Genomic DNA, 26,273 nt, shown 5'->3' with positions numbered 1-26,273 from the left:
AAGTTTCTTTGGTTAACTTCATTAAATTTGGCATTTGGCCAAGATTTGTTGACATCAAACTGGATCTGGGGATCCATTTTGGGTGGTGTTTCTGTTGGTTTGAGCTGTGAGCTTTAAGGCTACATTTAAGTCATGAACATCTTTTAAGGAGACAATGTAATCCTGTTCTCCCAACTTATGCTCTAAGGAGCCTATGTGTATGTGTATGCATGTATATGCACAGAGATAGTTTCAGGCATTTACTTCATTTACCAAAACCTTTTACCAGAATCACTAAAAGGCCTGAAATATCGATTACATAATCCAAGGCTCATAGCCTTTTTCATATAAGCATGACCTAGCTTTCTGACCAGTTGATATCAAAGGCTTTTTTTTTAATTTCAAGTAGACCAATGACTGCTGAGAACCACTTAAGTTAAACCAACTATGTTCCAGCACTTCTTCTATCCATCAGAAAAAGAATAACAATATTAAGAGAATAAGAGCAGAGAAAATGATAAAACAAATGATCAGATTTGGACCTCATAGAGAATATCTTCGCACCTCATATGAGAAAACCTTGTCTGGGAATACAGTGGAAATTCTTGACATAAGTAGCGGAATTAATGCACAAAGAAGTGCTGCAAGTCATCAAATATATTTTAGACCTTAATCAAATCTGTGGACACTGAACAGAAAAATATTTTCTGCAAGGATAAAAAAATTGTTGACAAGAAAGCAGAAGTCTCCAAAAACAAAAGAACATTGCAAGGAAACAACGTACAATTGTTCACATCACGTAGTGCGATAGCAAAATACATGTCAAGAAGTCGAGGTGTAATATTGAGTGCTTGTTTAAGTCTCTCTGACTGTGGGGTATTAATTGCAGCTTGTAATACTGCGTCCATTCCTGAGGAAGTCCAGTGGCGCTCCTGAAGTACAACATTAGATTATCAATTACACATTTCAGCCTTATAATTAAAGAAGAAATATACAACTATAAATAATTATTATTATTATTATTTTTTATCAGTAATATACCTAGTCTACATCATTAGTCACACCCAACAACCACAACTCAATTAATCTTAGCAGTTCCATACCTCATTGACTGGAAATAAATGACTGGATATAAATAACTAATAAAATTCACAAATGATTTAAGAAACAGGAAATGGGACAATTTTATTTGACTGCAATGGTTTAACAGGTTCATCCTAAACACTATTGAAAAAAATATTATTAAAAAAAAAAAAAAAAAAAAGAAAGAAAGAAAAGAGAAGAAGAAGAAGAAAGAAAGAAAAGAGCACAAGTAGCATATTGACCCCATCCCTAGATGAAGGGTCGAGTCAAAATTCCAACTTCCTAATATCAGAGATTGCATTTGCATTCTCTTAACCAGATTTCAAGCTCAATCAAATGAAATCAGTCTCTTCTATTCCATGCCTCATACTGCTGCTGCCTTTTAGCTAAAAGTCGGCGGTTCCATTGCCAAAATTGACGATTGATGGAAGCTTAGACCATTCTAGGATGGAAGCTAACAAGGCATCATCACCTTTACAGTCGCTGCAATCAAGATCAATATCTAAGTTTCAAGGCTGGTTTCTGCCGGCCAGAAACTAAGATATGGCTGAGATGGATTGAACCGGGCAATCTATGGGTTAAACTCAACATGTGATAGGCTGGTTACAACTCGTCCAAACCATTGAGACTGGTGAAGCTATGAAAAGTCGTCATAACTGTTGAAATTGGGTTGGTTGGAGTTGATCAGAACTTGCCATTTATTGGTTGAAACAACTGAAATTTTCAAAATACAGATTGAAACAACTGAGATTTTCAAGAATCGAGATATTGAAGAAACTTCTTGAAACCTGAAACTTTTAAGAATAACCCATAGTTTCATCACAGTTTATTGGTACAAGGTTTTGGCCCATCTTGGTCAAAACTTGAACCATGGTTGGCAATTGCCAAAATGCAGATGAAATTAGGGCAAAGGATCATGGAATGTATATATAACTAGGAGAAAATGGTTACTTTGGTTCACACAAACCAACAAAAAAACAGAACCAAGAGGCAAAAATTTCAATGGGGAGAACATACAAGAAAAGAAACTTCACCATTTTACTGATTGAGTGGAAACCCTTGGAATGTGTGTGTGTGTGTGTGTTTCACTCTTTGGGATTTTTTTTTTTTTTTTTTGGGGGGGGGGGGGGGGGAGAACTATACTTAGTGCCAAAAGGATTGACTTCATACCCAAACAACTGTCAAATAAGCAAGTTGCATTGCAGAGGTTTAAAGTAAATTCCCAGAAGTTACAGATATTCTTCAAGAAAATGGTTTCTCCTGCCAAAAAACCATTTGGTTTTCTAAGAGAACCTGAACCAATATTCTAACTTAGAAGTGTAAAGAATTAAGTTTATAGATGATGCATCAGGATCAGTACTAGGTAGTCTAGCAAAAAGACAGACACATACAGCAAGGCCATCATTCTCATCCTTGAGAAGGTCTAGAAATAAAGAATCAGCACCAGCTATAGTATTTCTATCTTCAGACTCAGAGTCACCCCCTCCATCTTCGATGGTTGAGCCAGTGTAAGCTTCATCCATGAGTGCAAGAAGCATCTGTAGCAAATAAGAAGAAAGCACATCCACAATAAAAATATCAAATGACTAAATTCTTAATTGCATTAACTTAAGTTTCAAAAGTTCCAAAGATAACCTCAGGAGCCGTACTCTTCTGGATCGAAGCTATGCTGCTACCAATTAGTGGCCCTGAGCTCCGTTCCACCTTTTGCAATGCCACCACCAGTACTGCTCATGCAAGTTGGAAAATGGTTCAAAATAAAGCTGCTACTTTAACATAGTAAAACAAAGTGCAAAAGATCAGAAAACATGTAAAAAATGGAGAACCCAAATTAAAAAGAATGATGCACAAAAAAATTAAAGAACCAGGCAACAATGTGGGACCATGGTTTTAAATCTCGCTGAGATCTTGAAAAACTCAAGGAGGTTGGGATGATATATAGTCTTAATTTTTAGTTTGAAATGAGAAAATAAAAGAAAAAGAGAAGAAAGTGGTGCAGCTGGTTGGATCCACACTAGTCTTGAAATAAAGAACTCACACAGCCTCCCTTTTCGAAAAAGATCAATAATCTCAAACTGTCATTAACTTAAAAAACTAGACTGGAATTCCATTGAGATTTCGTTGCCTTTCACCAGCTGGCCAAAATGGTGCAAGGTGCCTCACAAAATACACAATCTTGGCCCAGGCTTTGAAATTTTGAAATAGACTCTATCAAGAAGGGTTAATTAAACCTTGGTCTTGGTTTTTATTTATATATTTTTGCTACTCATCAGTCAATACTACTGGGATACACTATCAGGGGTTGCCACACCATGAAGAGATCAATTAAGTCAACTTGATTTATCACGTTAGTTCTTAGTAATAAGCAGTTACAAACTCATTGAATTGTACTGTTGGAAGTGGGGACATGGAAGACTAAGGTAATAGGGTGTCTATGAGTTATGTACAGTTCCCTGTGCTTGGGTTGAGTCTACATAATATGGGTTGTTCCCACTTCACTATACTTCGTAGTTCGTAGTTTGTAGTCGAAACGTTAAGCCTTTCGCTATTCCCTAAATGTATTCAGCATTATGTGCCTTCACCCATTTGCATAATTTACTTGGTTTACTAGCCAATTATATCTCAGACCACTCAAACAATGTGTAGAATAAACAATATTACATTAAATATGTAGATGGACAGCTAACATCTAAAAAGGGGCAAACAGGCGAACTGTGAGATCAGGAAGATGGAATAGATATTGTTCAACTGAGAGAGGAAATAAATAACTCACTTGGAAGGTCCACCAGTGACGGAAACAGTGGAAGAAATGACCCAGGAGACACCATTCCAGGAAAAACTTTCAGAAATGATTCTAGTAATCTGATTGGAAAATATGCAACAGGATTAGTTCCTATAATTGAAAACTTTTATCAGGTGGTTTGTCAAATAAAAAATTCTGAAGTACATCAAGTTTTGTCTCAGAGCAAAAATCAGAATGGGTGAAAATTCAAGGTCAATGAAATCATCCAATCATTAGAAAATATGAAGACAAGATATCAGTTTCCTTCAGAAGTAATTATTGGGAGGTAAACCATATCTGCTCGCAACAGACATTGAAAGATGAAGTAATTTTAATTGCTGGAAAGATGAATTTGGCCCCACAGAACACAGACAACCTCCACCAGGGTTGCACTTCATTGTCTTATATCAGTATAAATTTTAAGGAACAACTAAAAGACTACGATCAGCTGAAGTTTGACAAGACATAAATTGTGACGATTGATACAATTAGTTTCAGACAGAAGGGTAAGGTGGCCGAACCACACAAAGTATTCAAATTTGCTGGCAATAATCACAGTTTCTTATGCATCCAAGTAACTAATGATAATTAAAAGAAATACCCACTATCTATACTTATTTTTGTCTATACTAGAGGAAATATAACATTTGACACTAACCAATGCCTCCAAATGTCAGAGGATCTATGGCAAGCATATCATTATAATAAATTGTTTTGACTACAGGAGGAAGTATTCACAGCCACAAGTAGTACATAGAAAGGATGGATTCTTATATTCAGAAGAAGAGGGAAACCACTTACTTCTCTCCGTTCCAAGCAATAAGCTTTAGTAACAAAGGAAAGAACTGCAAAAGTATTGACTGCAATCAGGAAGTTACAAATGCATCTCTAAAGGTTATTCAAAAGATGAGTTGCAAATAAGTTGGGAATTATTCTGAAAAGGAACTATACTAAGAAATTATTTAACGACAACATATCTTATATCCCATCCAGAAATTAGAAAAACAATACTAAGAAATTATTTAACGACAAGTCGACAACATCTACATTAATATCCCATCCAGAAATTAGAAAAACAGTAACTCTTGACCTATCAGTCTATCACTATCATTCTTGCAGAAAATGAACCAAGACAGAGATATGCTACATTCATCAGCAACTGCAATTCACCACTAATTTCCTAGAAAATAGTATCCCTGATAAGTAATGCCCAATAGCCAAGTTAGTTTTCCTCAGAACTGTTTTCTTTTTTCTTTTTCTTTTTTGGAAGAATAGTTTTCCTCAGAGCTGTTAATGATATATGTAAACTGGAAAAGTAGTTGAGAAATGGATAGTGTTTTAACACTTAACAAAAGTGAAAGTTGGATTGATAAATGGACGAGAGATGTGCAGAATATGATTTTTTTCTCTCTATCAAGAGGCATAACTATTTCCAATGTGTTGAAAATCAAAGAGAATACATAATTAACCACTATTAGGTTCCCCTTTACAAAACTAGCTACCTAATCTTTCAATTAACAAAAATAATAAAAATCAAGTTTGGATTTACAATAGCCGACAAAACAGTCCTTGACTATCTTCCTCTCTGTTAACTAAACATTTAGCTATTTTTTTACCTAGAAGGCCTGACTTGTTACAGGCTTGTAGCTCAGGAGGACGTTGTTGATGTGAATGAGTTCATAGCTGACGAGAGTCATTTCTAGAAATGAAAATTGGTGAAACCAAATGCTCCATTCAAATGCCAAACAGTTGCAAAGAGTTTCTACTACAGCTAAAATTTCCATTTGCTTTTTCATGGAAAGAAGCATTACACGGAATAGCAAACTAGTTCAGCTTCTTGACATAAAATTCCTCAATACAAGCAGCATACCATATTAATACTTCACCAACATTTAAGTTTCCCTAATACCCATGTTTGACATAATCTAGACAATATCCCTGTACTGATATAAATATTCCTATATTATATACAACATGCCCGTTTTCAAGTTTAGAATACCTGAGGGAGTAAGGTAGGAAAGGAAGTTAGTAGTTTCTTCTTGTTCACACTAAGAAAATTGAGGGTTGCCTCCGCGATGATAGGATCTGCAAACTCACTGCAATACAGAAATAGGTCAGAATTGCTAAGGAACACGCAACCAAATCACTTCCATAAATAAACATTTAATCTCATAACCATCAACTAGGTGAGAAAAAGCACCCAAACAAATAAAGATTTCTAATTCTAGCAAAAAGATGGGAGAGGATATGGATATCACTCAAATCAGGACGAGCATTCATTTTTTTGTGGTTAACGTCTTCTCCTACCCAAACCACCAGCCATAGATGCAGGAACAACACGATATGACTTGTATCATAGTGAACCAGTAGGTTACCTTCAGCTTTTTATTGATGCAATGTATGTCAACTATAGAGGAACATACTCATTTCTTCTCATGTCTATAACTATAAGCATCCATATGCTCCACACTTGAAAGACAATGCAAGTGGCTCCATTGGACTTAATGGATTGATCATGGATGGCATAATATTAATTATGCTACTCACTAATTACTAGACAAGCATATTAGGACTTTAGGAAGGTATTGATGTGATGGTGTCCTTGAAAATCATGTACTCAATTATTATGAATCTTTGACAATATGTTTGAATGATTTACATCATTCTTGTTTCTATTTTTATTATTTATGTCCACTTGTGCTTAAACAATGTGTAAATGTGTAATTATGCATTAGTATTCGACCATATACTGCTAATCAAGGGTGTGAATTCACTAATTTGCATAACTATTGAAATATGATCATTTAAATGTCTTTGTATAGCCTTAAATTGGGTTTCCATGAAATTTCAGGCCTTAATTTGGCCTAAAAGCCCCTTTGAAACTAGGCAGAAAAAAATACCACATTTGGAAATTTCAGTCTGACCACCTAAAACAAACAAGATAAAACCAAAGCCAGGTACAATCATTTGAGAAATAGAGGGCAACACCAGTGCCGTTTGGGCTGGTTGAGTTTCTAAGGGACAATCTACATCTGGTTATTGTACCTATGTAACTGGTAATCTGGTTACATGGAAAAGTAAAATTAACCAATTGTACCTAGATCCAGTGCTGAGGCATGAAATTTAGATCCATGCCTCATAAAGTGTGTGAACAAACATGGCTAAGGCGGTTGATTCAAGAGTCGGGAGTTGACACTGAGGCCGATAAGCATGTCATTAAATATTTCCCACCACCATCCCTCTTCAAAATCTAACAGGGTGCTACCTCTCCATCTGCAGATCCTAAGTTTTTCTCGAGCTCACCGATTATCGTAAAACTCGTACTTTATTCCCCCTGTTCAATCTGAGAATCTGACGGGTTTTAAGGTCTTTAGTTGTTCAGTTAAGTGGGCCAATTAATTCATTGTCTCGCATTTGTATCTTGTGTTTTGGCACCTAATCTAATTGTGGATTTCTATATGTTTATGCCATTGCTTTGAGCATGAATTTTCAAACCTTCTCCAACTAGAAATTTTAGGCCAGGTGAGGGGGGTTCGGGCTGGTTTCACTGCATTCGGGGGGGGGGGGGAAGTAACTATTGTTACCAATGAAAAAGGGTAAGAAAAAAGTTGGCACATTGCTTGCATTTGGCTTATGGATCTCCAGATGGATCCATAAATTTGATGATGTTGTTCATGGAAGTTTTAGTTTTGGTGCAGTGGAGAATATCCTCCCTAGGTCCCTAACAATGTCTCATAGACAAATTTGATATCTTGTGAAGGAGATAACTTATAATAGTTATTGTAAAAATTTATCAACGAAACAAAAATGGATTTTAGGGATTTTATGTTGGAAAAAGAAAATTTCCCTACTTGGTGTGAATTGATGAGACCAGTGGTTTTCGTGATTGCATCATGTGTTGGGTGGTAAGGGTGATACCCTGATAGGCTCTTAAGTTGAGGCTTCTTTTTCCCCCTAAAATATATTTATAACCCTAAGAATTCATCTAACCCGTGTATTTTCTGATACTGTCTCTTTTTTTATTTGACCTTATGTTAAACTCTTCCGGAAAGAAAAACCTTGTGGTGAAATCTATTGAAACATAGCAGATGATTGCATCCCAGTACGTTACTCAAATTTCAACTTTTCTTTTCTGGCTTTTCAAGTAGAATGACCCCATGTACACAAGGGCCTTGATGTTTATTTCTCTCTTAGTTTCTTTGTTGGGTAAAGATATAATCACAATATTCTTTGCTTTTGTATTTATAGAATAATGTTTGCAACAATTGAATTCATAAAAACCATGCAGAAGTGCATTGCTACACAGCAATAGGGTTATTAAACCTTTGGCTGCTAGAGATAATCTTCCTAGAGAGAACAATTAAGGGGGCGGATTCATTATATAAAAGTAGGTTTTAAGAAAGTATAACAAAGCGAACACTAATTACCCATGGGCGATATTATTGGAACCTCTAAGGAGATTTCAATTGTTGGTTATATGTTTAGAAACACTGAACAAATCACTCCCTCAACTGTTTATAGAACCCTCGATGAACCCCAATTTGAGGAGGGAGTCAAAGAAAATATAAGATAAAATTAAAAAGCAGAGTAATGAATTCCCAATTACAGTTGCGCTACATCAAGGATCAACTTTAAGCCCATATTTTTTTGCACTTTCAATGGATGAATTAACCAAAGACATTCAATATGAGGTCCTTTGGCGTATGCTTTTTGCTGATGATATTGCGTTGATAGATGAGACTCAAGTGTCGATTAATACCAAGTTAGAATCATGGAGAACAACTTTGGAATCAAGAGGCTTTAATTAAGTAGGACGAAGACAAATATCTAGTTTGTAACTTTATTCATGATTGGGCAAACGATGAGGTGGTGAAACTTGACAATAAGGAGATTCCTCAAAGTGATTCTTTTAGGTACCTAGGTTCAATCATAAACAAAAGAGGTGATATGGATGGATGATGTTTCCCAAAGAATTAAAATAGAGTGGATGAAGTGGAAAGGTGTGTCTGGGGTCTTCATGATCGACGTATTCCATTAAAGCTAAAAAAGGAAAATTCTACAGGATCGTCGTTCGACCAGCTATGATGTACACTGCAGAGTGTTGGGTTATTAAAAAAAATCATATAGATAAACTCAATGTAGCAGAAATGATGATGCTAAGATGGATGAGTGCCAAAACTAGGAAGAATAAGATAAGGAATGATCATATTACAATTGGTCTGGGAGTTGCTCTCATAAGTGATAAGCTTCAGGAAAGTCGTTTGACGTGGCACAACCATATTAAACGGAGACCTGTAAATGCCCTTGTACGGAGAAGTGATATAATCCAGATTGAAGGAACTAGAAGAGCTAGGAGTAGACCTAAAATAACCTTAAGAGAAGTCATGAGAAAGGATATGCATAGCTTAGGCCTTGTATCTAGCATGGCCTCAAACAAAACTTATTTGAAGGCAAGAATCCATGTAGCCAACCCCATTTAGTTGGAACAAGGCTTATTGTCGTTGTTGTTGTTGAAAATTAAAAAGAAAAAATCATAGATTATCAGACGGATAATAACCAGTAAGAAAGGGGCACACCATATCCGCATCCTACTAGTAATCGGACGGATTCGGATACCCCTAAACAAATGCGGATGCAAATTTGGAAGCGGATTTCGGTTTTCCATTTACACCCCTACTTGCTCCCCCCCTTGCACCTACGATTTCTACCTTTGTGCCAACTTTGTCCGCTGATCTTGAGGAAGTTCCTACCACATCTGACCTTGATATTCCCATTGCTCTTCGGAAAGGTATTTGTCATTGTGTTTAGTATCCCATCTCTAACTTTATTTCATATTCTACTTTATCACCTGGGTTTTCTACTGCTCTATCTACTATAGATATTTATCTTGTTCCTAAGAATGTTCTTGAAGCCTTGTCTGAACCTGGGTGGGTCAGTGCAATGAAAGAAGAATTACAAGCCTTAGAAGACAATCAGGCGTGGGATCTTGTGCCTTTACCCTCAGGAAAGATTGCTATTGGTTGTCGGTGGATATTCACTGTGAAAGTTAATCCTGATGGTCCTTTAGCTCGCCTGAAAGCTCATCTCGTTGCAAAGGGATATGCTCAAGTCAATGGAGTGGATTATGTAGATACTTTTTCGCCTATTGCCAAGCTTACTTTGATCCGCATTTTAATATCCCTTTCCACTACCTACCAACAACCCTTTTTCAGTTGGATGTGAAAAATGCATTCCTTCATGGAGATCTGCTGAGGAAGTGGTATTAGGAGCAACCACCTGGGTTTGTTGCTCAGGGGGAGAAAGGTAATGTTTGTCGCCTCTGCAAATCATTATATGGTCTCAAGCAGTCACTTCGAGCATGGTTTGGACAATTCACTTCAGTTGTAATAGAATTTGAGATGACTCGCTATAAAAGTGATCACTATGTATGCTTTAAAAACTCTGATGCAAGCAAAATCTTTCTTGTAGTTTATGTTGATGATATTGTCATTACAGGAGATGACACTTTAGGAATTGATAGGTTAAAGACCTATTTACAAGAGAAATTTCAGACCAAAGACTTAGGCAAGTTAAAGTATTTTCTAGGAGTTGATGTTGCCCAATCAACAAAGGGCATCTTCTTGTCTTAATGGAAGTATGTACTGGATTTTCTCTTTAAAACAGGAATGCCCGGATCAAAACCCCTAGACACTCCCATGGAAACTAACCTAAAGTTAATGCCAAAAGATGGAACCATTCTTGATGATCCAAAGAAGTACATAAGGCTTGTTGGGAAACTGAATTATTAGATGTGACTCGACCTAACATTGCATTCCTGTCAGTGTTGTGAGTCAATTTTTGTCTACCCACAAATAACACATTGAGATGCAGTTATCCGAATTCTACGGTATCTTAAGAAAGCAGCAAAACGTGGACTTCTTTACACTAATCATGGTCATAGAAATGTTTAAGGATTCTCTAATGCTTGACTGGGTTGGATCAATTATTGATAGAAAATCGACTACAGGCTATTGCACATTTGTTGGAGGAAATCTTGTGTCGTGGAAGAGTAAAAAACAAATTGTGGTAGCAAGATCAAGCGTAGAATCTGAGTGTCGAATATGAGTGTCGTGCTATAGCACAAGCCACAAGTGAGATGGTATGGATAAAACAATTACTCCAAGAATTAAGAATTGTTGATGACACACCAATGAAGTTATGGTGTGATAATCAAGCCACGGTTCATATAACATCCAATCCAGTCTTTCATTAACGTACCAAGCATATTGAAATTGATTGCCACTTCATTTGTGAGAAGTTACTACAAGGCATAATATCCCCCAGGCATGTGAGGACTAGATAACAATTTGTAGATTTGTTCACCAAAGCTCTAGGGAGTACAAGGGTTACCTATACTTGTAAAAAGCTAGGCATGAGTAATATATATGCTCCAACTTGAAGGGGAGTGTTAGGAGGGGCAATTTAGGAAAGGAAAGTTTCATCGAGAGTAAGTGCCTTGCACTAACTTTTGATAGGAAAAGGAGGCAGTAATTAGGTGTTCTATACCAATTGAACTTGGGTGATGCTCTCCTATTTTGGTTCTACTTTGTTTCCTACATAGAATCAACTTGTAAATCAACCTATAAATAGTGAAGTTATTTAGAGGAGTGCTTATAAGTTCTAACCACTGTCCAAATGATCGTTTCATGCCTCCATGTCGGTGGCTGGCAAAACCACCAACATGGCGACATATTGCGATATGTTGACCGAAATAAAACCCTAGGTCATTCCATCAGTGCTATTTCCATCAATTCTTACCGGTTATTCCACGGGAAACCCCTGTTAGAAGGGCAGTTATCGCTTGTTGCAAGTGTGAGTTTGAGAGACAGAGAGAGAATGGCAAAGAGGTTGCAAAGATGAGATCGCAGAGAGATCACAGAGATTAGAGAGATAAGAAGAGAGATTGCAGAGATGAGAGAGATAAGAAGAGAGATTGCAAAGATGAGAGAACACAAAATTCTTCTCAAATCTTCAACTCTGTCACCGTCACCGCCAAGGTTTCAGTCACTAGTCACCACCATCATTTCTCCGTCACCACCATAGTTTCTTCCCCTCTCTCAGAGTCTCTCTTCGATCTGCGGGTGTGGTTCAAATGCAAAGAGAGAGGCATAACCAAACCTTGTTTTTCTCCCCCTCTCTCTCTGTTTGATATTTTGAATATTTTCAAATTTTCAAATTTTATACTTTTGATATTTCAGAATTTATCGCGATAAATCGATTTTTTGAAATATATCACGATATTTAAACGATTTATCATAAGTTTTTTGTAAATATAATATCGATGTTCTGTGTCGTGTCGGATCCTTCCAACAGGGCGATATATCGCCGATTTTTTTTCCATGGTTCTAACTAAGCCTCCACAAAAAAATCACCACTTTCATCTTCTCCTCTCCTTCGTTCTTCACCTTATTTTTTCTCAAAATTACAAGACAATTTTACACCTTGAAATTCTCAGTTATTTATAAACTTAATTTATGTCCAGTCTTCAACCAAATAAAATGTTTTCTAATCACATAAGTCGTAGGCACACTCTTGTGTCAATTTTGGCAAAAATGATGATATTTACATCCAATGGTTGTTGACATTAACAAATTCAAGCCATAAAAATCATGTGATTATGATGTGAACAAGGAGGGTCCACCCCAGGTAAACCCTCTGGAGTAGGCCCTAAGGGCTCCACCTAGGTGGCGCACCTAGGGCTGGCCAAACCCTGAAAAGGGGGTAATTTGGTCAGTTTTTAACCCTAATTAGCTGCTGAATTTTTTTTCAGAATTTTAATTTTTATTCTGAGTCCAATTATGTTTTGAAGTCTTAATTTGAGTTAGTAGTTGAGTTATTGTGTCTTAAAGAGTCTTTCTTTTAATGAGGACTCTTTTTATATAATTAGATCTTTTATTTCAAGAAGAGTTGTTTATTTTATGAGGTAGATACTTATGTGTAAAGGGCATCCTAAATTATGAAGGAAGCCTAGTAAGTCAGTTTCTAGAAGTCCTACTTGAGTCTCCCAATTAGAGTTAGATACTTTCTTTCTCGATGTAAGATTGTAAGGCTATAAATAAGCCATTCTATCATTGTAAAATTTAGTCTACATTCAATAAAGATTGAAGATTATCCGCAGTGGTTCTCTTGGAAGGGCCATGGCAGATTCTTAGTGTCTTGATTCAATTGCAGCAAACTTTCATCAGCAGCCTTCTTCCACTTCCAGCAGCATACCAAGTACCAGCACCCCAAACCCATTTTTCCACCTCCAGCCGCCATCACAGCCCTCCCCTTCCCACTCTAGGAAACCCCACCCCCTTCACTCGCAGCCCCTATGTCCCCCTCCCCCACCCCTGCCAGCACTCTGGAACCCTCCCCTAACCCCTGCGACACACCCCAGCCCCTCCCCACCTCCCTCCCACCTTGCAGCCCCCCTTTCCCTCTCTTTTCTCTATCGGGCCCCTCTCTCTCTCTTTTCTGACTTGCGGCAGAACAAAAAACAGAAAAGAGAGGGGGGGGGGGGAGAGAAGAAAGGAAAGAAAGAACTGCCCAAGATCCATTCCCAAAACCTTAAAAATTTCTGTCAATTGTTTCACCCAAAAGACTTATCCCAACCCTTCCATGCCCAACCGCAGACTTCCCTTCCCTTTCTAGTTAATTTTAGGTAAACTCTAATCTCCCCACCACTTCCCAAATAATTTTGCTAAAAACCTAACCCTTCCCAGGACCCTCCCATAAATTCTTGAGAATTCCACAAACATTCCAATCCCTCCCTTGGCCATCCAGGACCCAATTCCAGCTACCCATTAACCACTAGGTTTACCCTTAGATATATGGGTATCTCAATTACACCCATTGGAACCTTAGACTGCAGTAACATTTGTCCATAATCACTCTCAAAAGCCTCCCTAAATCCCCATTCGTTTCCCATTGATATTATTATTTTCTGGTTCAAAAGAAGATTGTCCCGAGCAAACCCTAAATTTTAGGGAATTCACCCAAAAAATCCTAACCCTAAATTAGGTTCACATCAGAATATGTACAAAAACATGATGTTTCACCAAGTAATTGTATTCTACCAACGGGATAGTGTTTCCATTATTAATTCTATGGGGTTTCCAGTCTGTTAGATCCCATAGTGAGTGCACCATAGGGCACTGGAGTTGTGGCAATGCAACACTTTCTTTAATCATTTATGATAACCTAATTTTTTCCAGCTGCATTTAACTAACTTACATCAAGTCTCTTCAGGTCTTAATAGACTTAAACATTCTAGCATAGTCTAACAAACATCTTTCATACACATGACATGACTATTTCATAGTTTAAACAGTTACCGGCTTAAGCATGCACGAAAAAATGTCCTTAGATTAGGATCAGCATCATGCAGAACCACCTCCCCAAAGTCAAGAAAGAATTGAAGAATGGTCTGATAAATTTGAAAAATAAAAGGAATTAGCTCTTAAACAACTACATAATTCCCATACAAAAAAATAAATAAATAAAACCAGAAAAACAAGTAGATAGAAAAAGAAACTAAAAACAAGATAAGAGGGAATCAAATACTTGAAATGATAATACTCTTCAGAAACAACCCTGAACTAAGAATTAAAGGCACCTGTAGCACTATTCAGCCAATCAAAATATGGGGGAGAAAAGATGGAAGCAATAGTTAGATAGAACACTTGAGGATAAGAATAGCCTTCAACAGAAAAAAAATGCAATGAAATAATCATTCCAAAAAAAAAAAAGGAATTTAAGTATAGCCCAATAGAAGGTGTAGTGCTAAAAATGATTGTCACTAAACAGATAAAAAGAACAAAAGAGAATATTGATAGGTCAGTGACCTGAACAAAATAAAAAGAAACTGAACTTGAATCATTAAGCCATATCTCAACTCACTGGAGTTGGCTAGCCAAATCAAATCCATCCATCCCATACTAATTAGCATAACCAAAACAAAATGTGCAAGGACGGATAGAAAAATACTTCATTAATCAATCAGTCACCCAGCTTAACTTAAATTGGATCCATGATGATGTTTGGATTCTCCCAACATATTGACTAACTTTGCCAACCACTTAGGATTTTAGGTTTAGGTTTGGGGTTTGTAAATTTTCTTACTTTACATGTCTTTCTTGCACCATTGGAATTCATCAGCATTTACAAAACTTTATGGAATTTGAAATTATATAATACTAGAATAGGAATGGAATGGGATAGGGATACAACTGCTCTTATGGAAGTTAAGAAATTATAACCCCAATTATGAAATAAGCTAACACCAGAATTTTGACCTCCAATAGCAGTTAAGGAATACTTTTTTGTTAAAACAGGAGTAAATAGCATGCTTGACCATCTAGGCTCAAAAACATCAAAGTACCACTTAAGAACATGGCAATAAATCTTTAGCAACAAATAAAGTATGGTAGCACCAATGCACCAGATTGAACTGTTCCAAGGACTAGTTTCATGATGGGAGCCTTAAAAGATGTTTCCCCTTTCCTTCCCAAACATGGGACAGTCTTCTGCAACTAATCCCAACATCTGGTGGAAAAAAAGAAAATAAACAACAGGGAATCAAAACAAATTTAAGAAAACCATGCAACGTCCTTTGATCTCGAGACACTAAGGGAAGCTACTTCTGGGTGCCCGTATCTGGCATATTTGCAATGATGTTAGTGCCAAGCTCTCTTTCTCGCATTGTAAATCTCTTCTAGATACCGCAAGGAACAAGCATATTTTTGTTACTGGGGCCTTGGCAGTCCCTCCTTGTTTTCTTCCGGGTGTTCTTAATATATTCTAGTTCAACAAAAAGAAATTTCGACAAAAGAAACAAGTAAGGTCTAGACAAAAAAAATTAAAACCATACCAGCAACAGAATTCCATTAGAGGTCTGCGACTGAGACTGAGACAGAGAAGTCACAGAACGTTGAAAGAGCTTGTTTAAATGCGGATACACCCTAGCAATCAAATCTTCAGAGTTCCCCTCCCTGCACATTTCATGAAGCTTTTTCACCTGACAGAATCAAATGAACCAATGGAAGAAAATCCGATTAGTAGAAGAATTTAGATAACAAAAGAGACTGATAGACACAGAGGGAGAGAACATACAGAAGATAAGAGAGATGGATCAGAAGCTGGGTCGTTCGCCGAAGAAGAATCCCTAACATTCATGGACAACGATCTCAGATGAAAATCCCAATCCCTATCCCGATCAATAGGTTTTGCCATTACGAGATTGAGTTAGACCTTCTTCGTTTTCTTTGATTCCAATTTTCCTTGTAAGCGATGAATTAAGTGAGACCCTAGAGGAGATTTTCAGTTGATGTAGTGAAGAAATCTACCGCGGGAAAGGAAGGATCGTATAACTGACTTATAAAAACGTTCAAATTGCGAATAAAGAACCTAACTCGCTGTGGTTGTAATCAAATGCCGATCTAGGCGTACGATATTCTCACGCACCTCGTATGTTTTTAATCTTTAGAGAGCGTTTGTTTAAAGTGGAAATGGTTTTCTGTTTTTTTTTTTTTTTTTTTTCCTTCAAAGTTTTATTGATAATATAGCAATTTATAGAATTCGAATGTGCCTTTTCTTTTAGGATTTGAAATAAAAATGAATAGTAATGAAAATTTTGAAATTATAGTACTACATGTTGACTCATTACTTAACCTTATTAATCTAATAATAGAGGTGCGGTTGTTATATAATTTAGAACATAAGCGGTGTAAACGTAATAAAATAACTACCGAGAGCATAACGTAATTGTTTGTAATACAATTACACAGGCGATCAAATGTAATTTGTTCTTTTTTTTTTTCTTTTAATTTACTTGGTAGTAAGAGGAAATGAGTTGAGATAGCTAAAAGTCCATGTGAAGTGATTTGAGGAAAGAAATTGATTGAGACAGTTAAGGGCGCATTTGTTTCACCGATAAAATGGGGTGGACAAAATAAGTAGGAGTAATTCACTACTTCAATGAAAACCCAAAACACAATAGAACGGGAAAATGAGAAAAACTTCCCAAAAACTTCTTTAAATTTAGGAAGTTTGTGTGATGATATGGTACTCAACTTTTCTCACGCCATCTCTTTCAAAAAAATCCAACTCATTTCACACTTGCATTGAATTTTAAACTCTAAGCTTGTCATCTTATGCATGTACAAAATTTGATGGTGTATTATTTAACATTCATTAAGCATTTGGAAGTACAAGAAACATGGGGCCATTGAAGTTGGGGGATCCGGTTTCCAAGGCTTTGCCCTGACTAATCCGGTGTTCGACCTAGGACGCACACCTGGCTGGCTGTGGTGGGTGAGTCTTCCAGAAGGATTTTTGCATCCACAAGATTTTGATACCGGAACCTTGCTTTAAAGCGACTAAGCTGCTTACCACTTGGACCAACCCCCGTTGGTAATATGTATCTATATTAAATATAAATAATATGATAGATATAGATATCTCTATTTATTGAATTGTACTAAAATGTATTGACCAGTACAACACAATACTCAATTGTCTGAGTATACATCCCTTAAAATCACCGACTGCCTGACGCGCGGTGGCCACTTCCCTGGGGTCTGGGTCGCCGCGGGCTTTTATATATACCCCGGCGGGGGCGGGCCGGAGCCCTCCAAATATAATAATAAAATAAAATAAAATAAAATCACCTGACCAACATGAAACATGATACCAATACTTTAAACGTTTTCTGAATCCACAAAACCTATAGAGTATGGGATTGATTATCATTAAAATTTCTAGTCAGCACCCACCATTCAAGGAAGGGTAGGAGATCAAGTCATTATGGAGGAGAGAAACGGAAAACAACTTTAGTGTTGGACGTTGCCACTTGGCAGAGAAGGCATTGTTGTGGGAGGATTTGTAGGAAAAGTTATTTCTATTGGGAATGAGTGATGAACTCCATATTCAAACGAGTGAGGAAGTAGATGCGAGAGAGTGTCTGGAGTTGCATGATATGGCGATTCAGTTGGGGAATTTGGTAGATTCGATCAAATCGAAAGTGAGATCTTTGAAGAAATCCAAAAAACCTTACGCGAAGATGGACAAGAGCATCAGCGTTAAGCTTGAGATCCAAAGTAAGCTGGCCAGAAAACTTATCGACAAAAACTTGAAAATAGCAGATCGTCCTGTAAAGAGAATCTTATTTTCTACAATTCGGGATCAGAGGTAATAGTCTTCCATCTCTTTCACAACTTCTTAGTGATTTCTCTTCAAATCAGAATCTCGATGCGAAGAAGAGACGCAGGAGATACACGGCCTGGTGATCTCCCTATTAGAGTCAAGGGGAATTTTATATTGGTAACTGATTTCTAGAATAAAATATGTATCCAGCATTTTTATCTACTACAAGTAAAATTGATTTTTACAAGTGTTAGTAGATTTTTTATGATTTCATGTGGATTTCTGATTTGAATTTACACTATGGCGTGTAACATCATCAGAAAATAGGGGGAAAAATACCAGTATTTTTACAACCAATCGTAGAAATCTGATTACTGGATTTAGAGATTAAAGTCCTAGCACATTGCGCGATCTTGCATCTGAAAATATTTCAGATTTTACTTCAATTGATCCTTTGTTGTTCTTTTAAATTGACCTATAAAAACCATTATAAGTGTTTAGAGATGGAAAAACTATCATTTAACAAATATCAGTAAACATAATGTAGTTTTGTAGATTACAATTTAGAATCCTACAGTATAATCAAATCTCATATAAGACTTATTTGTATTGATTCATTAATTGACTTATAGAATGCATTAATTTTCTCCAATTTCTTAGACTTGATATTCCATCTTTTATTTTCATAGTTATTTAATGTGTTTTAAAAGAAATTGAAGGATGAAAGTGAAGAAATTATGTAGAACCATAGTCACTATGAGTTATTATAGATTGAAATCTCATATAAGACTCTTGTTTCATGAACTGACCTATAGAACACATTGATTTTCTACAATTTCTTAGACTTGCTATTCCACATTTTATTTTTACAATTCTTTCATTTGCTTTAAAAGAAATTGAAAGATGAAAGTGAAGAAATTGTGTAGAACACGATGGATACTAGTGGCAATGAGTTATTATAGATTGAAATCACACCAATATTATGTTGGGCATTCATTAATTAATTGTCATGTATGCAAACAACTTTTGATGGGTTAAATTCATGTTCTCACGATGCCCTAAATCCAATACTCTACATATGCCCACAAAATATTCAGTACGGTATGAGTTGTTATTGCAAAACTAAATCAATCCATGTGAGATCCATATATCAAAACTAACATCATTTAAACATCCGTTTTTTGAATTGATTGAAACTGGTTAGGATTACTATTGACTTGTAGAATGCATTAATTTTCTCCAATTTCTTAAGTCTTATTGTTCTGCCTTTTATTTTCATAGTTCTTTCATTGTGGGGGTTGTCAAGCTGTGCTGAAGATATGAAAACTTGCAATGTTTAAGGCATTAAGAGGTTAGAGGTTTATATAGAAGTGAAAGAGAAGTAAGAATAGCTGGGTTAACTGGTGAAAGTTACAAAGGGAAGGTGGGTCAGATTTGCTGTTGTAAGGCTGGATGGGTTATCTCTCCTCACATGAAATTTATCCTGCTGGCCTCCTTTGTGTATTGTTACACTTCTTTTTATCTTTTGCTTAGTTATATTTCCTCTAAATTCATTGTTGACTAGATTTGGTCATAGGTTCCTTCATCTCCTAAGAGGTTTTATGGGGTTGAGATCATCTAAGTTCCATACGAATGGTAAATTATGATACTCTTTTAGGAACCCAATTACAACAAGGTTATCTTCCTCTTAGAATCACTTACAATTAAACTTAGTTTGGATTAGTTCAGCCCAGAATAGAACAAAACAGCAAGTACAAATTACAGTGTTAGCAGAAACCAAGTAACACTACCTTCGCTATGACAGGCCAGTATTCTTCTGCAAGTCTCCTTGCCTAAACCCAACAAAATCCCCCCCCCCCCCTCTCTCTTTCCTCCAAAGAAAAACATCATAAGCAACTAACTCCCAGTAAGACCATGTAATTAATAGCAAAACTAATTTCATTCGTTGGTTGGCCACTGCTGTTGTGACAGTTTTTTTGGTTTAGACTCATGCAAGGGCCTAATAATTTGCCATCTGCAGGGTTTGAATCACCAGCAATTGTTCCTTGAATATAACAACAAAGGGAGCATTCTAAATAGTTAAAGAACAAAACCACAGGCAAAAAGCTAGTCTTTCGTCCATGAAATTTGTGGACATGACTATAACAAACTTATTTAGCAAGATTGACAAAAACTAACTCATGATGAAAAAGTAAAGGCTAAACCAACATTGAACTGTATAAGCTATGTTAAATTAATCAGGAAACTGGAATAATAGAGGAACCAAACTGAAATAAGCTTTCTAAATTCATGGGAATGAACACACAACAAAAGGAAAAAGTCCATCAACATTGGTTTAATTTATGATTCTTTGTCAGCAACTCTCATTGATTTACCAACTTAATACCTAATGCAATCCATGATATTACAAACCAACCATATTGTGCCAACACCAAAACAAATAGACACTTTGAAAAAGGAAAACAATAAAAGTACAAAACAAAACAAAAAGGAAAAACTTTTGAAACATTTAAATTGACCTACTACAACAATCCTAAATTCTCCATCGCAACTCCCAAATACAAATTCGTCTTCACTTTCAACCACTTGTAGATGGACAACCCTTCCAGCTCCAGTCCTTAAGCTCCAAAGCAACTTTAACCTACAAATACATAGTAGTGGAAAATAACATTAGTTTGTAGCTCATTGATAGAATGTAACATTATAACTAACAAGTTGGTAACTAACCTTCTTATTGGCTATGAGGTGAAATCTTGAGATTTCACACCCTACTATAAAAGCATTACATATTTGAACCACAATTCCATAAATGTTTTTTCATGATGAATCTATAGATTTCATTCCAAAGATTCATACTAACAAAACAATAATTTTATGAACCATGACTCCATAGATTTGAAATTTATAGATTTGAAATCTATAGATTTTTGAAATCTCCAGACTCAAATAACTAAACAGGCCCTAACCTTATTAATCTAATAATAGGGATGCGGTTGTTATATAATTTAGAACATAAGGGGCGTAAACGTAATAAAATAACTACCGAGAGCATAAACATAATTGTTTGCAACACAATTACACAGGCGATCAAATGTAATTTGTTTTTCTTTCTTTCTTTCTTTCTTTTTTTTTTTAATTTACTTAGTAGTAAGAGGAAATGAGTTGAGATAGCTAAAAGTATAGAGTCCATGTGAAGTGATTCGAGGGAAGAAATCGGTTGAGACAGTTAAGGGCGTGTTTGTTTGACGGATAAAATGGAGTGGACAAAGGAGGTAGGAGAAATACACTACTTATTCAATAAAAACCCAAAACATGATTTGTTTGGTTCTATAGGGTGGGAAAATAAGTGGACGAACTTCTTAGAAACTTCTTTAATTTTAGGAAGTTTGTTCGATGATATGGTAACTCAACTTTCTCACGCCGTCTCTTTTAGAAATTCCAACTCATTTCACATATGCATTGAATTTTAAGCTCTAAGCTTGTCATCTTATGCATGTACCAAATTCGACGGTGTATTATTTAACATTCATTAAGCATTTGGAAGTACAGGAAACATGGGGCCATTGGAATTAGGGGATCTGAATCAAAGGTCTAAAATATCACCCAATACAATAGGTTACTAGCTGATACGTATCTATATATATTAAATATAATTAATATGATACATATAGATATATCTCTCTTTATTGAATTGTACTAAAATGTAATTAGCCAGTACAACACGATACTCAATTGTTAGAAAATACATATCTTAAAATCACCTGACGGATACGAAACATGATACCGATACTTCAAACCTTTTGTGAATCCACAGAACCTATATGGTATGGATGGATTATCATTAAAATTCTGAGTCAGGACCCACCATTCAAGGAAGGGTGAGACTTGAGAGATCAAGTCATTAATGGAGGAGAGAAACGGAAAACAACTTTAGTGTTGGACGTTGCCACTTGGCAGAGAAGGCATTGTTTTGGGAGGATTTGTAGGAAACGTTATTTCTATTGGGAATGAGTGATAAACTCCATATTCAAACGAGTGAGGAAGTAGGTGCGAGAGAGTGTCTGGAATTGCATGATATGGCGATTCAGTTGGGGAATTTGGTAGATTCGATCAAATCGAAAATGAGATCTTTGAAGAAATCCAAAAAACCTTACGCGAAGATGGACAAGAGCATCAGCGTTAAGCTTGAGATCCAAAGTAAACAGGCCAGAAAACTTATCAACAAAAATTTGAAAATAGCAGATCGTCCTGGAATGAGAAGCATGTATTGAATCCTCTTCTTCTCTGCAACTCGGGATCAAGAACAGAGGTAATAGTCTTCCATCTCTTTCACAGTGCCTTGGCAATTTCTCTTAAGATCACCAGTAATTTTTCTTTTTCCTTTTTTTTTTTTGGTAAAAAAGAATGCAATAGTGACAATTTTGCATCCTTCGCAAACATTAACCCTATGAACTGCTAGCAAAAGCAAAGAAGTCTAGTGATCTCATGCCCGTAAAAGAGCACACAACTTCCAAATGTGAGAAATTTTATATTAATTTGTTCGCTATATACTGATTTCAAGAATACAATATGTATCCAGCATTTTCATCTACTAAAAGTAAATTTGATTTATAATTTCTGATTACAATTTACATTAGGAACAGTGGTGCCATTAACCACTATAACAGGAGGGAAGAAGTCCACTTTATCAATATTCAAGTCAGATAAACAATATGAAGCAGTATCCTCTAATAGAGCTTACAACTTCATTACCAAGAAAATATGAAAGTTTTTCCAAATCCTTAGATGTCAAATGTTTTTTTCTAAATATTACTTGTGCACACAATCATAATGGAATCTACCCATTTCAAAGCTTACCTTGATTAAAGTTAATATACAAAACTTAAAGGTCATCATCAGAAAATAATGAAAAATACCAAGATTTTTTAACCAATCATCGAAATCTGAATTACTGGATTACTGGATTTAGAGATTAAAAGTCACTAGAACCGTTCCCCATCTTGCATCTGAAAATAGTTAATTCAGATTTTACTTCAATTGATCGTTTTCTTTGTTTCTTTTAAATTGACCTACAAAAACCAATTATAAGTGTTTAGAAGTTGAAAAACTATTATTTAACAAATATCAGTAAATATAATGTAATTTTGCAGATTACAATTTAGAAACCTACAGTATAATCAAATCTCATATAAGACTTATTTGTATTGATTCATGAACTGACCTATTGAACACATTGATTTTCTCCAATTTCTTATACTTGGCTGTTTTATATTTTATTTTCGTAGTTCTTTCATGTGCTTTAAAAAAATTGAAAGTTGAAAGTGAAGAAATTTTGAAGAACACAATAAATACTAGGGGCTTTGAGTTATTATAAATTGAAATCACGCTAGTATTATGTTGAGCATTCATTAATTAATAGTCATGTATGCAAACAACTTTATTATGATATTGTTTAACAAAATTTGATGGGTTAAATTCATGTTCTCACAAGCCCCAAATCCAATACTCAACGTTTTTATGCCCACAAAATATTCAATACAGTATGAGTTGTTATTGCAAACAAAATCAACCCATGTCAGATACATATATCAAAACTGGACACCATTTAAACACCTTGAATTGTTATTGCAAACAAAATCAATCCATGTCAGATACATATATCAAAACTGGACACCATTTAAACATCCGTTTTTTGAATTGATTGAAACTGGTATGGATTTCTATTGACTTGTCTTGTTGTTCCACCTTTTATTTTCATTGTTCTTTCATTGAGGGGGTTGTGAAGCTGTGCTAAAGATATGAAAACTTGCAATGTTTAAGGCATTAAGAGGTTGGAGGTTGAAGTAGAAGTGAAAGACAAGTAAGAATAGCTGGGTTAACTGGTTAAAGTGACAAAGGGAAGGTGGGTCTGATGTTGCTGTTGCTGTTGCAAGTTCTCTCCAAAAAATCACTTTTAGCAAGTTTTGGAGAAGGTTCAGATCCCATCTGTCAAGTTAGAGTTTCTTCTGTCCTATTGAGGCTGATTGCATCACAGAACTTGGTTTTTTATTTTGGTTGATATTATTTTGGTTCATCTAATGCGGAATGGATCTCCCAAGTATATATTATGTCCTTGTAGGCTTGTACAGGAATGTTCAAGACACTTGAGGAATCAATCATATCAAATTCACTATGGAACCCTTAACATAGTAGATTTCACTCAAGTGTACACTAGCATTTATACGATTGATTTTTGAAACATGTTGGCAAGAATATGATCCAGACTTTTTCTTATAAACTCAATATGACAGCACTCATTTTGACTTATCCAAATTTGGCAATATTTAGATTAAGAACACTGGATAAAGGCTTCCTCTCTAATAAGTCAATATTAAGAACCATGCAAGAGACAGGAAGGGGCAATCATATTTGGACTAAAATGAACGAATTATTCCACTCCCATGGGCCAATGGTTCAAAACAAATCACAAAACCCAAGACCAATTTTTTCTCTCTTAGAAAAGAGATTTTTTTTTTTCATGTTTTTGGGGTCAAGAGGAAAGAGGGTTTCAAAGTGTGCAAAAGTGGCTCAAAGGAGTAGGGTCTGAATTCTCTAATTTTATAGTGGTAGAAGACTCTTAGGAGTGGGACCTACTTCTAAGCAAATCCCTCTTTTGATAATCTTTTAAATCAATTATAAAATAGTTTTGGATAGGGTACGGTAATTCGGTATGGTACGGTACCGCATTTCAAACCGTACCGTACCGAATTTATACGGTACAGTATGAAACGGTATTTTAAAAACGGATCGAAATGGTATTTTAAAAACAGATCGGTACGGTTTCGGTTTTAAATCGGTACGACAAAAATAGAATGGTTGGGTATATAGTATGGTATGATTTCGACATAAAACACCCATTCTTCTAATCTTCTAATTTGTAATATTATCACAAAAAAACAAAATATTGATTTTATGAATGTACTTACTTAAACAAAGAAATGATTGTTTAATAGATGGTTTTTCCCTTCACCTTTCGTTCATATTATTAGCCTATTATGATTTCAACAAACCATCAAGAATCAAGAACACAGCAAACCCTATGGGCAATGGTGCCAAGATCTGTTCCATCATATTATTAATATCATCAACTTACAATAATTAAGTAATTTTTTGAAGATAGCAGGTGTAGACATGAACAATCCAAACTGAAACTGATACCCATTGATATCAGGAGAATACAATCCGAAAAATCCCAACTGAAGAAGCTTCTCCTTAGAATTCATCTGACTTCAGCAGCAAAGAAGGCATCGAGATTTGGCGCTACAAGATCAAAACTTCTTCTCAAATTCTACTGAGTAGTAGATTCTCTTTAAATGGTTGGTAAACATCACAATAACTCCTTAAACTACTCAGCTTTCTGAACTCTTTGGTACTCTTATTCTCTTAAAAGTAACTTTAAATCAATAGATCTAGCATTTATACGCCTCAGTTCACCTGCAAAATGTAAAGTGATGATTTCAACACAGATTAAAATACTAAAATTAACATGATATCTTACCCATTAGATTAATTGGAACACGATAAGATGGGTTTAAATTTTAAAATAAAATTACAAAACTAATATTCAATACAGTACAAAAACGGTAATCGGTACGGTATAGATATTCGGTAATTCGGCACGGTAAACGATGTATACCGTCAAACCGAAACCGAAACCGAAACCGTACCGAATTCCAAAAAACAAACGGTTTCGATACATACCATTCTAAATTTGAAAAGGTGCAATACGATGCGGTTTTAAACGGCATAGTTCGGTACGGTTTCAGTACCGTATTGACACCCTTAGTTTGGGATAATAAAAAAATAATCAAAGATCCCAAGATTTCCATAATCAATCATAAAAAAACTGATTACTGCATTCAAAACAAGGTTGGTGAGGGTGAGAAGTGTCATCAAGCTTATGCATTTAGCAATTAAAAGTCACTTCAAAATTGCCATCTAAAATCTTAAATATTTCAGATTTCACTTCAATCAATCTGTGTTCTTTTCTTTTAAATTAACCTACAAAATCTAATTGTACTGCAATTGTTTATAGTCATAATGCCAAATTTTGTAGATTACAATTTAGAGTCCGTAATAAACCTCAAACAAGACTTATTTGCATTAATCAATAAGTTGACTTGTAGAATGCATTGATTTTCTCCAATTTCTTAGTCTGTGTTATTCAGCTTTTATTTTTCAATCTTTTCATGTGCTTTAACAAACATATGGGTTGAAAGATGAAAGT

At 35.6% G+C, this 26,273-nt stretch overlaps 2 protein-coding genes and 1 pseudogene across 2 annotated transcripts in view; 1 reads left to right on the top strand and 2 right to left on the bottom strand.

Annotated features, from left to right (window-relative positions):
• Positions 1-16,296, bottom strand: part of LOC149004292 (AP-5 complex subunit zeta-1) — a 35,138-nt gene extending 18,842 nt beyond the window's left edge. The window contains exons 1-10 of the mRNA XM_089168110.1: positions 15,977-16,296; positions 15,735-15,881; positions 14,200-14,291; positions 5,844-5,940; positions 4,646-4,689; positions 3,836-3,924; positions 2,698-2,789; positions 2,454-2,600; positions 764-911; positions 544-620 (exon numbers count right to left, since the gene is read on the bottom strand). Of these exons, the coding sequence (XP_089024236.1) occupies positions 544-620; positions 764-911; positions 2,454-2,600; positions 2,698-2,789; positions 3,836-3,924; positions 4,646-4,689; positions 5,844-5,940; positions 14,200-14,291; positions 15,735-15,881; positions 15,977-16,096 (1,053 nt within the window). The 5' untranslated portion in view covers positions 16,097-16,296. The remainder of the gene's footprint in view (positions 1-543; positions 621-763; positions 912-2,453; positions 2,601-2,697; positions 2,790-3,835; positions 3,925-4,645; positions 4,690-5,843; positions 5,941-14,199; positions 14,292-15,734; positions 15,882-15,976) is intronic.
• A 1,544-nt stretch (positions 16,297-17,840) lies between these two features.
• Positions 17,841-18,199, top strand: LOC149004291 (uncharacterized). Its single transcript, XM_089168601.1, has 2 exons — positions 17,841-18,052; positions 18,106-18,199. Exons 1-2 carry the CDS (start codon positions 17,841-17,843, stop codon positions 18,197-18,199), a joined length of 306 nt encoding a protein of 101 aa, XP_089024727.1.
• A 7,222-nt stretch (positions 18,200-25,421) lies between these two features.
• The window catches only part of LOC149004290 (xyloglucan endotransglucosylase protein 1-like), a 5,261-nt pseudogene continuing 4,409 nt past the window's right edge, over positions 25,422-26,273 (bottom strand).

This window comes from Hakea prostrata, chromosome 9, assembly GCF_041222555.1.
Source record: "Hakea prostrata isolate BN-2017 chromosome 9, UWA_Hpros_2, whole genome shotgun sequence".
NCBI lineage: Eukaryota > Viridiplantae > Streptophyta > Magnoliopsida > Proteales > Proteaceae > Hakea > Hakea prostrata.
Note: the sequence above shows the minus strand (reverse complement) of the source record. Positions and strands in the feature narration are given on the sequence as shown.

Excerpts from the sequence above, each read along its gene's own strand:
- LOC149004291 (XM_089168601.1), top strand. The coding sequence starts at position 17,841 with ATGGCGATTCAGTTGGGGAATTTGGTAGATTCGATCAAATCGAAAGTG. Across the intron at positions 18,053-18,105 it reads TCTACAATTCGGGATCAGAG|AATCTCGATGCGAAGAAGAG; the intron begins GTAATAGTCTTC and ends TCTTCAAATCAG.